Source organism: Anarhichas minor, unplaced genomic scaffold (genome assembly GCF_050575085.1).
Source record: "Anarhichas minor isolate MPS153535 unplaced genomic scaffold, ASM5057508v1 ptg000003l, whole genome shotgun sequence".
In the NCBI taxonomy this organism is placed as follows: Eukaryota; Metazoa; Chordata; class Actinopteri; order Perciformes; family Anarhichadidae; genus Anarhichas; species Anarhichas minor.
In genome coordinates, this window is record NW_027466449.1 from 12,732,564 (window position 1) to 12,744,897 (window position 12,334).

At 39.8% G+C, this 12,334-nt stretch overlaps 1 protein-coding gene across 4 annotated transcripts; it reads right to left on the reverse strand.

Moving 5' to 3' along the window:
- Positions 1-902: 902 nt before the first annotated feature.
- Positions 903-12,039, reverse strand: gdap1l1 (ganglioside induced differentiation associated protein 1-like 1). Of its 4 annotated transcripts, XM_076091810.1 has the most exons (7): positions 11,860-12,039; positions 9,186-9,194; positions 7,218-7,410; positions 4,364-4,537; positions 2,883-2,977; positions 1,488-1,602; positions 903-1,404 (listed from the first exon to the last, which is right to left on the reverse strand). In XM_076091810.1, exons 1-7 carry the CDS (start codon positions 12,037-12,039, stop codon positions 1,061-1,063), a joined length of 1,110 nt encoding a protein of 369 aa, XP_075947925.1. In that variant the 3' UTR covers positions 903-1,060. The 4 variants fall into 4 exon arrangements, with proteins under 4 accessions (XP_075947925.1, XP_075947934.1, XP_075947942.1 ...); XM_076091819.1 differs by lacking the exon at positions 9,186-9,194; XM_076091827.1 differs by lacking the exons at positions 4,364-4,537; positions 9,186-9,194.
- Positions 12,040-12,334: the final 295 nt, after the last annotated feature.

Consider the following 12,334-nt stretch of genomic DNA (forward strand, 5'->3'; position numbering starts at 1 on the left):
TACAAGTAATCTTTGATAAACCCAGAAGGTCATTTAATAAAATCTTTCCAATGAAATTTCCTGAATCGTCAAATACACTTCTGCCCATCTGGATAAAAGAAAGTTTTCTGCACAAACAAATAAGTGTTTCTTTTCAATATTTTACATTTTCAAATGAAATAATGTATATGTTTGACTAACAGAGCGTAATTTCTGGCTACTTAGATAAAAAATAAAAAAAAGAATACAGTCACAACTTGGGAGACAGGTTAAAAGAGTCTTTAAGCATTGTTTCCAGTAATAATGCTAAGCTAAGCTAACCAGCTGATAGGTCCAGCTTCAAAATTAGTGTTCACACACGATACCTTCAGAACAGGAGTCCATCCTTCTGGGTTTTTCAAAGATTGCTGGGTTTATATTTTTCCGAAAGCTAGCTTTGCAGTCTTTATGCTAAGCTAGGCTAACCATCTCCTGGCTGTACAGCTTCATATTTAACGGACAGACTTGAGAGTGGATCCACGTCTCTGTGAGAAAGTTAAAAACAAATTTCCCCAAATGTCAACCTATAGCTTTAAGTTTGCCTCCATCCTTTCATCATTCTGGCAGTTTCTGGCAGCAGCACTTAACAGAAAGTCTGTGTCATGTAACATCTTCCTGCGGTTTTTAGTGGGTGAACCTCAGGCTGATGAAGGAGTGAACAGCAGGTATGAGTAATGACTGTAATAGTGGCATGCGAAGGTCAGTTAACCCCTGTTGGTGTTACTGTGTTTAACATTTCGTCTGGGTTTCTCCTTTAAGTTTTCAGTATAAGAAGACCCGATGCGTGCCTGCAACAAAAGTTAAGCAAGGACTTGTTGGCCGCAAGTTGCCAGAAATTAAACTCGATGAAGGCCTTGATTACCAGAAAATGTGCTGTCAACAATTTCTTATTATGGAATGTTTTAATATTCTTTGTTCACCCAGGTAAGTAATAGTGTTCTCTATATAGATTCATTATGTTTTCCTGCAGTCATAAAACATTACAGAAAAGTTGAAACATCACACAAATACACAGACATTTAACACAACAAGAGGGCATTCACTACATGTATTTCTTTTTTAAATACCAGTAGGCAAAGTAGCCCATTCCTCCCAGCGAGCCCATGAGAAAAGAGGCCCCGAAGAAGGACGGCGGCTTCTTTTTTACCATCCGGAAGGCATTGGGTAGGACTGCAGACAGAAGGGTTGTGTGGATGTCGCCCAAGACCTTGCGGAAAGCGTAGCGTTTTTGCACACGCACAAAAAAGGACTGCAGGTTGGCTCGGCTGCCGTCCTCCCAGTATTTCTTAGAAAGTCCCAAGAACTTGAGCCTGTGCAACAAAGCTCCGAGGCAGACGTCAGCTAGTGTAAATTCAGGTCCACATAGCCACAACTCACACTTTTGACCTGCAAGGAAATGAAAAATTCATAACTAAACGTTGTTGGAACATGTTTTGGTGCCATTATGATGGAAGATAACTATGACATACCTTGATACTCTAGTTTTCTTTTCTCCAGCTCAGCCTCCACTTGATCTAGAACCATAGCTAACTCCCCCAGAATTTTCTTCAGGTAGTTCACATTATCGTGGTCCAAGATTTTTGCCTGACAATCGTTTACAAAAAGAATTTTAAAAATATATAGTTGTATAAACTTAGATCGAGCACGCATAGCTAGGAAGTCCATCATCATAAAGTAGAATTATTGTGATAAATATGGATTGCGTTTTTCTCCAAGTACTTTAAGATGAGTGACAGCTGATTTGAAGTTCTCACTAATAAAATGTTAAACACAAGATATGCATGCCCCCCAGTACTTGCATGTAAAGGGATGAAGTCCCCATGTTTGAAAATACCCACAGCCACAAAACCAGCCGCATGAACTTGTTGTGTTCGACCCAATCAACATATTCGACCGACATCCAGTCAAATTGCAGAGTTCATCCATGTCTGTCCAATATGTCACCCCTTCATTAGTTTATCTTATTAGAGATTTGTGTGAAATTGTCAAAATTAGCAAATTTATTCTTGAGTTATGGCCAAAAGCGTGTTTCTAATCAGGTCATTCTTAAGTCAAAGTAGACATCTGTTACAGGATTTTTCCTTTTTTCAGCTCTTCAGTCGTGTATTAAGAGGAAACTGCTGAAGGCTGTTCATTATGAAACTTCCCTCAGCTACAGACGTGTGAATTAAACGATCTGTTAGTGTGTTAAACCTTAATAAAGACAAGTGTGACTTTTGGTGAGCTTGTCTTTCACAAAATATTAAGGCAGTAAATAAGCCAGTAGAGCTGTAAAACTATTATATCCATTATAGTTATGCTACTGTTCATGGGTCTGAAGTATTTTCAGGATCAAATTGATTTTATTTAATTAGATTTTTAAGGCCTGGATTTGGCTGAATCAATTAACTTAAATATCAAGTTTTGTTTTTTCTTTTGAAAATAGTATTACAATTATATTTTAATTTGTAACTTAAAAATAACTGATGATATTTTTTCAGGGGTTCGTCTGTGAAGGGGTTTTAAGAGGATAACCTCCTTAAAATTACACCAATTTTCAACTAATTTGAAATACAAACACCCTCACAGTACAAAGTAAGGGATGGTTTTCATATTATTATTAATTTTGAGGAATTTTTACCCCTTAAACTGAAACTAATCCATTAAATAATACCTTAATTATTACAAACCATTATTTAGTTAATTATTTTCCCTTCAATCACATTAAAACGACTTGTTTTCTATCATCAGTAATGTGCACATTACTGATGAGATTCAGGGGTGGTGCCTCCCTTATACACAACATTATAATACAGTATATATATATAATGATGACAAGTAATAAATTAAATTTTAAATCACATTAATGAACACATAAAACTCACCATGAGCTTCTTCTGCTTGGACAGATACGGTTCTGTGAGCTCTGGCTCCTCATGGTCCAGCTTCATCAGCTCTGTTGCAGCATTAGCCAGATGTCCTGAACACACACACACACACACACACACACACACACACACACACACACACACACACACACACGTAGTCTCTCAAAACTGATATTTGAACAAATCTAAATAATGTAGTTTTTTTGTATAATCTGTAATATCCACATTGCCTTTTAGAAGATGTTGCTTCGGAGATAATCTATGTGTGCTACATTCAGCAGGCAAAGTATTACGTTGTAGATATTATTATGCTTAATCTTTGCACAGAACAGACATATTAGGTATGAGAGTGTTTAATCCCCCCACAGGAATTATCTGACTGTCTGGAGATTTACTCTTATCTGTGCTCCCTTCAGGGTCCCTTGCAGGCAGAGGGAGACACTTGTGTTGTTATAATCCATACTGAAAAATATATTATGCTATATATCGTTGGATATTCTGAAATGTTTCAGTTTGCAAAACCCATTATAAGTATTTATTGTTGCTGCGAACAAGATGAACCCAGAGCTATGAAAATGTTTTTAGCCTTCAGTCAGCCACATAGTATTACAACTCAGAAGTTTTCAATGTGACTCTGACAAGAGTGTTTTTAATACTGCAGTGAAATATGATTGAATGTAAAACAAACACAAATGGATAATCACATACAAAAATCCCTGATTCTTTCTATTAAATTCTCCATGAAGTTGTTATATTAGATACACAGACTTACCGGAGTTTCACTATACAATAAAATGTGCTGCAGAATTTAATCTAGTCCGGCTCATTTGATTTGATTTACATGCCGAGGTCAATTACCTGATGGAAAGAGCACTACAGATCCCTGATATCAGCTGTTGGCATTTATAAACCTGGCGTCACTGCAATATGCCGCATTTAGGCAATTCTGGTATTGAGTAGCGTTAAATTACACTGATGCACATAAATGCTGCAAGGAAGATGCATAGCTTTGCATTCATATTTTTTTTTTGCTGAGGCAGATCAGTTGGTCCTGAAGTTGGAGCTCATTCAGCTCACCACCTCGAGCTTGTAAATGTTCAGAATAGTGAGTTCAAAACACTGAAATCTATTTGTATTACTTCAAGAAAGCAAATCAGAGTTTGTCCCAAATGTTAAACTGTTCCTTTAAATATCTTCCTTAAACATACTCCTATTGATCAGTTTACCCTGATTTTACATGAATCGTTTTATTTAATTATTTGATATACTGGAATTGGTTTTATCTATTTTATTAAAAAATCGGATCCATTTGGACTTGATTTTCACTTTTAGGTTGATTTAAATGTTTAACTATAATATATACAAGTTACAAATTGTAAATAATAACACACACAAAAAAAAAAATCCACGCTGTCTACTTGTAATGCTGAATTGTAAACAACCGTGTCTACACAATACGGTGAGCTAGCTTCACTTACTACGTATTTCTGCGGTGGCGTACTTTGGGATCATAGAGTCGGTGGTGAGCTCTGGATGGAGGATGCAGCCGTGTGTGTAAGCGTCCATAGGCAGATCGTCCAGTAGCTGACGGTACTGCTGCACACGGTCGTGGAGAGGCGAATCTGCTTCAGGAACCAGCTGAGCCACCGTGTCTGCGGGGGCGAGACACCGATGTGACAACAGCAATACAGAGGAAATATAGCTCAGGACCTTGTCATTGCTCTCTGAAGATGACAATCACAGGCACAGAAAAACATGCATGAAGTTTCAACAAAATGTGCAAGCAAAACAATAAAAAAATTAATCCTGAGCACAGTTGCACTTTGGTATTATTCTTGGTATATTTTCATAAACTTCCCTGAACACTTGAGGTTTCTAAGCAACCGTTATTAAGCTTTTGCTTTTACATCCCTCCAACATAACACAATTCTCCCTGCTTCCAGCATGGCAACCTGGTAACAGATGACACCTCTCGTTCTCTGCAACACACCGGCGCTCACTTTTCACAAAGCCTGACATTTAGACAATACGGAAGCAGTAGGAAAAAAAACATCTGGAGAGTAAAAAGGGCTTCTGGGAATCTATTTGGAGTGGAAGAGTAAACAGGTTTAAACTAAAAACACAGTTCAACCCCATGAGATGAAATTCAAGCACAATCCAGTTGAACAACAACACAAAATGCTCAGGAACGTGTGGCCACAGTTTCATAATACACACGGGTCAATTCTTCTATGACAGCACCAATCCTCTACTGGCCTGATCTGCTCTATGCATCTGCTGTTGCTCACGTCAAAGGAAAAGCGCTTATTTGCTGTCATGCCGAGAGCTATAGATGAGAGGATGAAGACGACTCTCACATGGTATCTGTCCGTTATACTGTACTTTTATTAAGTCATGATACTCTTAAAAGACAGATTTTAAAAATGTAGAAATACTAAAGAGACAGATATTAGAGTGATATCGATTTTCTCATCCAACTCTCTGCCATAAAACCACTTTTCAGATTTTTGTACAGATCATTTCCCGAAATGTTGAACTCGTACTTTTAAAAATGAGTGAGAGAACCAGCTTTTGTATTTTGCTGTCTCAATTCTTGTGCTGACTTCATGCTGCATGGCTGGGAGGGATAATGTTCAACGTAATGACCTGCTGCTGAGGTTCAGAATTAAGGATGAAACAGGTTAGCAGAACAGAGTGAGCTTTTATCTCTGTGCAGGGTCACAGCCAGCCGAACTCAGGCGCGGCATAGCTGACAGTTGGCTGGTTGAGGATGTCCGGGCCGACGGAGAAGCTTGAGGAGGGGTGGAGCTGCACCTGGCAGAGTTCCAGAAAGCTGAGTAATCACTCCCTGAACCTGCATGCTGACCTGGGCATGCCATGCGGCGGTCCTCTACGTGGTCTGCTGCAGCACAGGGGCGGAAGTATCATGTCAGTAACTAAGAGCCATCTGAAGAACAACGCATTGTCTTGGGGACCGCGACGCTCAATACAGATTATAAGAGCAACTGATTGTTTGATTGTAAGTCAACAAACAGTTTAACACGGTAAGAGCCATCTGCTGCATCTCAACAACACAGTGGAGTGGTCTGAGTTGGCACCACGTTGCTCTGTGCCGGTATTAGAGTCTCTTTTCTGAGACATCTGCACTTTCCAGGCCAGCTGCAGCCCACGTCGCCAGCATCCGTGAGGGATTTACACACAGAGAAAAAGCATTTATTTATGTCTTTTCTAGCAGGTTGACTTCTGGTTTCTAAACGTGTTGTATGTTTCACAGAATACCCCAGCTGAAGTGTTACATTACACTTCATAGTTGCAGACTTCAAACCAACTTGTTCCAAAAGAAATGAATGCAATGACCCGCATGCAGCCCTCTATCAAACAGCTAAAATGAATGTGTCTGAGCGAGAACAAGACATCGAACACCAGGGTCCGTAACCGCCTTCTATTACTGAGCGAGCAGTCAACCAGATCGTCTGCAATGCTTTCAAGCATTGCTGCTCCGAACGAGTGACCACAAACTATGCTAAGACAAGGGAGATAGTTACTGGCCAACATCCCTCAGGCCTTTACTGGTTTGAGGCTCGCCGGACAATTACATAACGGCATAATGTCTCAACTGACAAATAGGACATGCCACCCACAGAGATTCAGAGAGAGCAGGATTCAGTGTATGCATCATAACGTTTGCTTACTCTTAGAACAGCATAGGCAGTGGATGAACCTGAGTCACCGCCTCACAATGCACATTTCACATATTTGCACATCTTTACTTATTCATTTGTTGGGCTCAATGTTTTAGTAATAATTCATTCAATCAATGAAGTTCTTGCCACATTTTTCTCCCAAGAGATCACTCCAGTTTCATCTGATCTAATCCGAGGAGTTCACACTGCTGCAGAGGCATCGTCTCAACGACTTGCACAGTTTCACAGCACAGTACACATCGACACACACCATACACGGACGACAGATGGCCACGAAATGATGGCTTTCAATGGTCTTTGCTACTCCAGCTCCACAAACTGGGAGGTTTGCAGCCTCATATTCTCAGGCAACTGCCCCAGAAAACCCTGGATCATATGTGTGTCAACTGGTTTGTAGTAAATTAATTAATTAACGGAAAGTTTATTTCACAAATGCACAACTAAAACTATGGCGAACCGGGTCAAACTGTTGCTGTTTGGGTTCTATATGTTATTAGTAATGTTTGACAGAAGCAGGCATTTCATTTTTAGCTTTCTTTTTAGATCCATGAATTGGTTGGAAAAAGCTGTCTGTTTCTGATGTTTTAATATTTGCAGGTGACATGTTTTAAAACGGACCATACCATACCTCCCACAAAGTGTTTCTCCAGGTAATCTATAATCTGATTGTAGTCACTGATGATGGTGTCGCCGTGGAGGAAGACGGGCACCTCCTCACCCAGGTTCAGCCTCATGAACCAGGGCTCCTTGTGCTCCTGCAGCGGCATGCTCACATCCCTCTCCTCGCAGACCAGACCCTTCTCATTAATGACTAGACGTACCTGCAATCACAAGCACATGCAGCTGATGAGCAGGAAGGATGAGACAGGAAAAGCGTTCATCGTTGCACTGTCTGTCTTTTTGTTCTAGGGAGTCAAACTAAAAAACAAGACTGACAAGAGGAAAGAAAAGTTAGCCTAGGCTCTAAACAAAACATATTGAATAATGAATCAATATACATGTGAATATCTGTATGAGGCAAAACAAAAACATTGCACAATAATCTTGTTTGTTGCTTGTTGAAAAGGAGTATTTGCAATAACACCAAAGCTGTGCAGGGTAGCTAATACATTCAGCTGTTAGTTCATGACATAACACAACTTATCATGTTTGTGTTGTGTATAATAAATAACCTTATCTGAATTGTTTGTATGGTCTGGAAAAGTAACGAGATGCTTTACAGCGTGCTAACGTTTCAGCAAAAACCTTCAGGGATGAAGGATAAGCCAAGGTCCATGGAGAGCTATTAGTGGGAATAAGATTAGAGAAAGTAGATGACACTTGGGCTATAAAGTGCTACATTTGGCCGCTTCGAAAGAACAACCAAATGGGAGTTTTGCCGAACATGGTCAGACATGGTGTAATGAAATAATACTGAATGATTTAGTAACACAATCACAGTAATTACAGCCTTGTTCAGTAAGAAGAACAAATCTATGATTGCAGCTGCAAAGTCAAACCAGAAAAAATAGCTTTTTATATCTCTATCGCCAGAACTTTACACACTTCATCAAGGATGTCTATACAGAACTCTGTTTCAGGTTCCAGTCATACACTGCTAGGTGAAGCCCAGAGCAACATAGTATCTGCTGCTTTAAGAGTTTGTTATATAATAATATTAGTCACCTCTTAGTAATGATGCCAAGTAGTTCAGCTGCCTGGGAACTACAAAATAAACACCTCTTACTTGACTTCAGGTACATGCATGTTACTATGTTTGTGGTTAACAGTGGTGGAAAGTAATCAGTAATACTGAACTTAAGTACAATTTTGAGGTACTTCTACTTGACTTGAGGATTTCTATTTCATTTTGCTTAATACTTCTACTCCACTATATTTATCTGCTATAGTTACTAGTTAAAATATTACGTTTTTATAGAATAAAAACATATGATAAACTTATAACATACAACATATAATTATATTAGGTGTGACGCCTTATAAAAAAAGCAGTGTCGAGTTCTTCGGTCATGGTTTCATTTAAATGGCCAGTGTGTAGGATTTAGGGGGATTTATTGGCAGAAATTGAATTTAATATTCATAACTATGTTTTCATCACTGTATAATGACCTGACACTAAGAATCGTTGTGTTGTCGCCAGCTTAGAAAAACTTATACATATTTACATAGGGAGTGGGTCCATGAAGTTGCTGACAAATACGTGCGTTATAAGTACAAGAAAACATTCGCAAGTAAAAACACAATACATCTGTTCAACCAACATGTACACAAAAGCGATTATATGTTCCTGTATTAGGATTAGCAATAATCTAATACAAATATCTGCAGAATGAGTACTTTTACTGCTAATAATTCTGTATTTGTACTTAAGTAGGACTTTGAATGAAGCACTTTTACTTGCAAATTAGTATTTTTTCATTGTTGTATTAATGCTTTAATACTTTCTAAGATGTGAATACTTCTTCCACCACTGGTTGTTAATGCAAACTCTTAAATGACTGACCAGATACTTGCTGGCGTCCTGACACACTGCCTCTACACAGACGGAAAGTGTTACAGCCTCACTGAAGGTGTGTTGAAGGTGTAAATCTCTAACCTGCAGGCTCTTAGGTTTGCAGTGCTCTATTGATTTGTGAAGCTGGCCTCTAAATGTGCCGTTATTCCAGGGTATTGAGCTCTATCTGTCTCTATCTGTATTGAGCTCTATCTGTCTCATCTTTATCATATTTGCTGTCTTCTCGAGACATCACTCATGTGAGGTAGATGAATATAGTGTATGACCCACTTCAGACCATGGGAGCACAGTTACATAGGCAGTTGTTCATGAAGCATTATAAACACAGGAAGGATAAAGAAAGTGTCGTGCAGGAGAAATGCAATGGCTCAGCTTCCCTCCTCTGCTCAGGAATTTGCTGAGGCATACAAGGACTTCCCCCTGAATATCTGATGACAATATCGTCTTCACAGGGTTGTTGATCTGTTGGAGAAGTGATTCCTTTGTCATTGTCACTTGCTCAGTGTCTCATTGCCAAAGTGTTATGTGCAGGTTGTCTTTTTAGTAAAAAAAAAGTGGTTTCATGTCACACAAGATTGACTAAATATAACACTACCTTTCAAGGTGCTGCGGAGAAACTTCGCCAATCACGACGTAAGCATTTGTGTTGCATTTAGGCCCAAAATATGCAGTTCAATTCTGGTGGAGTGGACAACCTAGTGCTTGGCCCCTTAATCTCATAAAAGCCATCCTCAAAATGCAGTTTAAAGCACGCATCAGCTTACATAACAACAAATGTCACACGCTGTTGTACAAATACATAGAATCAAGAATTCCGTGCTGCAATTTTATTGAAATCCATGTGTGTTGTTCCTAAAAAAATGCATGCCAAAGTATCTGTTCATTGACAGCACAGTCACACATGATCGTGAAGTCACTGCAGCTACTCCAGCTCCAGGACGAAGGCAATAATCATGACAGTGAGCCTGGTGTTTACCCTCTGCTGAGTGACAACCGGCACAATCAGCAGCTCAGACTTCGGTGGCTGTGAGCAAACAATTGGTCCTCATAAGTGACGTACCGGCATGAGACTGAGCATCCACTCAAGGTTGTTGGAGAGTATCTTAGCGACCTTTACCGAATGCAAGTCCATGAGCGAGTTGAGGGGCCAGCTGGTTCAAATATGTATATAATCACCAGGGCTACAACTAACAATCATTTTTAATATAAATTAATCTTGCGATTATTGTCTCAGTTCATACTTTAATCTGTGAAATGTAGAAATATACTGAAACCGGCAATCACAACTTCCAAAGTCCAAAGCATCAGTCCAAAACAGAAACAGAAATAATATACAATTATATGTGACAAAAAGACAAGCAGCAAATCCTTGTAAGATACTGAAACCAGAAAATATTTCGCTTTTTCGCATTAAAAATGACTGAAACGATTAACGACATAAAACAATTCAATCAGAATAGTTGCTAATCAAATTTCTTTCAATCGACAAATTGTTGCAGCTATAGTAATAACAGCGGGACAAAGGACCGAACACTGTAGAGGTTTTCAAACCGCAGAGATTACAGACGAAAAGTATGAAAAGTATGGATGTCACAAAGCTCTTGCTGTAAATACCTGTGCTGGTAATCGCTGTAGTTTTTTCTGCCCTCGCAAAGAAAAATCACAAAAGGTTTCAGTTTCTATCAGCAACAGCTGTAGTGGATGCCAGTTTCTCTTAGAATATGAAAAGCAAACCTCAAGACCAGCATATTATTTTCATAAAGACTGACGAAACAAATGCAAACTGAGAGATTACATCAAGTTATGGGAGCGACTGGAACAGAGACAAGACACGACGTGACATCAGGACTTCTGCTCTCTATCAGACCCTCACTGTCTGGCAAATATCATGTCCTTCAGACTCCACACCCCCAGTTTGAAAGAAATAACCCCTGTGATACCATAGTGATGTCACCCGGGGGTTATTTATTTTAGGACTTCTCAAAGCTGCAACACAGCCTGTAGAAACGCATCATGTACAGTGTCTTATGTGGCTCCAGAGCACTACCTTTGACTAGTGAACTGAACTTTATCTGTACAATTCATGGAGTGCCCCTTTAATATGCATGCTGCTTGTGAGGTAAAACCCTATGGATCATACACAGAGCCGAGCTTTATAGTTATTTCTGTGAATGAATTGCTTTCAGAGCTTTATTTTTTTCAAACATGCTCATTTAATATGGGAAGGTACAGGTTACTGTCTATGTTACCAATGGCAGAGTTAAAGAAGCCCTTGAAATAACAACATATGGTATGATTCGGCTGCAGAAGGGGTGAAGATGGCCTTTGGTTTGTTTTGCACATCATTTCAATCAATTATTTAGGATGTCATGTGTCAGAGCACATAGGTTGTAGACACATTTACCAGCCATAGGGAGCCAGAACAGCTTCAACGTGTGGTTAAAAGGTGGAAGCTCATGAGATATGAGGGGTGATTTATACAGTGGTAAATAAACTGAATATTTGTCACCAATCCAGATCAATGTCGAGGAAATGAGCCCTATGCTGCAGCGCATTTCTAAGCGTCTCAAACGGGAGACCTGCCCCGCTGCATGATCATATTCATATTCCGGGGCAATATGTGCAAGAATAAACATGCACAGAAAATCATGTTTTGATCATAATAAACAGACAAGAGCTCCATGCTGTAGCATCATGCAAAGGGACGTGGAGCCACCTCCATTTTCAAGCTCTGCCCTTTTTCTTTTTTTTTTACCTTTTGGGAGGTGAAAGACTGCGTCCAGTGGTACAAAACGAGCCTGTCTTTACTGAAGGGTTTGGGCTCTGCCGTCGGTTCTTCGCACTCCTCCCCGTCTGTGATTTTGCCGTCTTCGTCCATGGCTGAGATGGGCCACCAGCTACAGTTGGTGGGGGTAACATTGTTGGAAGACGCCATGACAGAGCGTTTTGTGCGTGTGGAGGAGAGGAGCGAGGAGGGAGAGAAGAGGAGAGAGAGAGAGAGAGAGAGAGAGAGAGAGAGAGAGAGAGAGAGAGAGAGAGAGAGAGAGAGAGAGAGATTTCAGCAGCTCGAGCTCAGCAGCATCATCAGTTCACGCGGCAGCAGCATCCGTCAGTTTCGGACAGCTCCGGTGCTGAAATCGGCTTCAACGAATGAAAACCAATACCATTTTTTATTTTTTTCTAAATCAAACAAAATCCATATGCAAATAGCTACTTACTCGAGCATACCG

Excerpts from the sequence above, each read along its gene's own strand:
- gdap1l1 (XM_076091810.1), bottom strand. The coding sequence starts at position 12,039 with ATGGCGTCTTCCAACAATGTTACCCCCACCAACTGTAGCTGGTGGCCC. Across the intron at positions 1,603-2,882 it reads CCAAGCAGAAGAAGCTCATG|GCAAAAATCTTGGACCACGA; the intron begins GTGAGTTTTATG and ends AACGATTGTCAG. Across the intron at positions 1,405-1,487 it reads AAGAAAACTAGAGTATCAAG|GTCAAAAGTGTGAGTTGTGG; the intron begins GTATGTCATAGT and ends ATTTCCTTGCAG.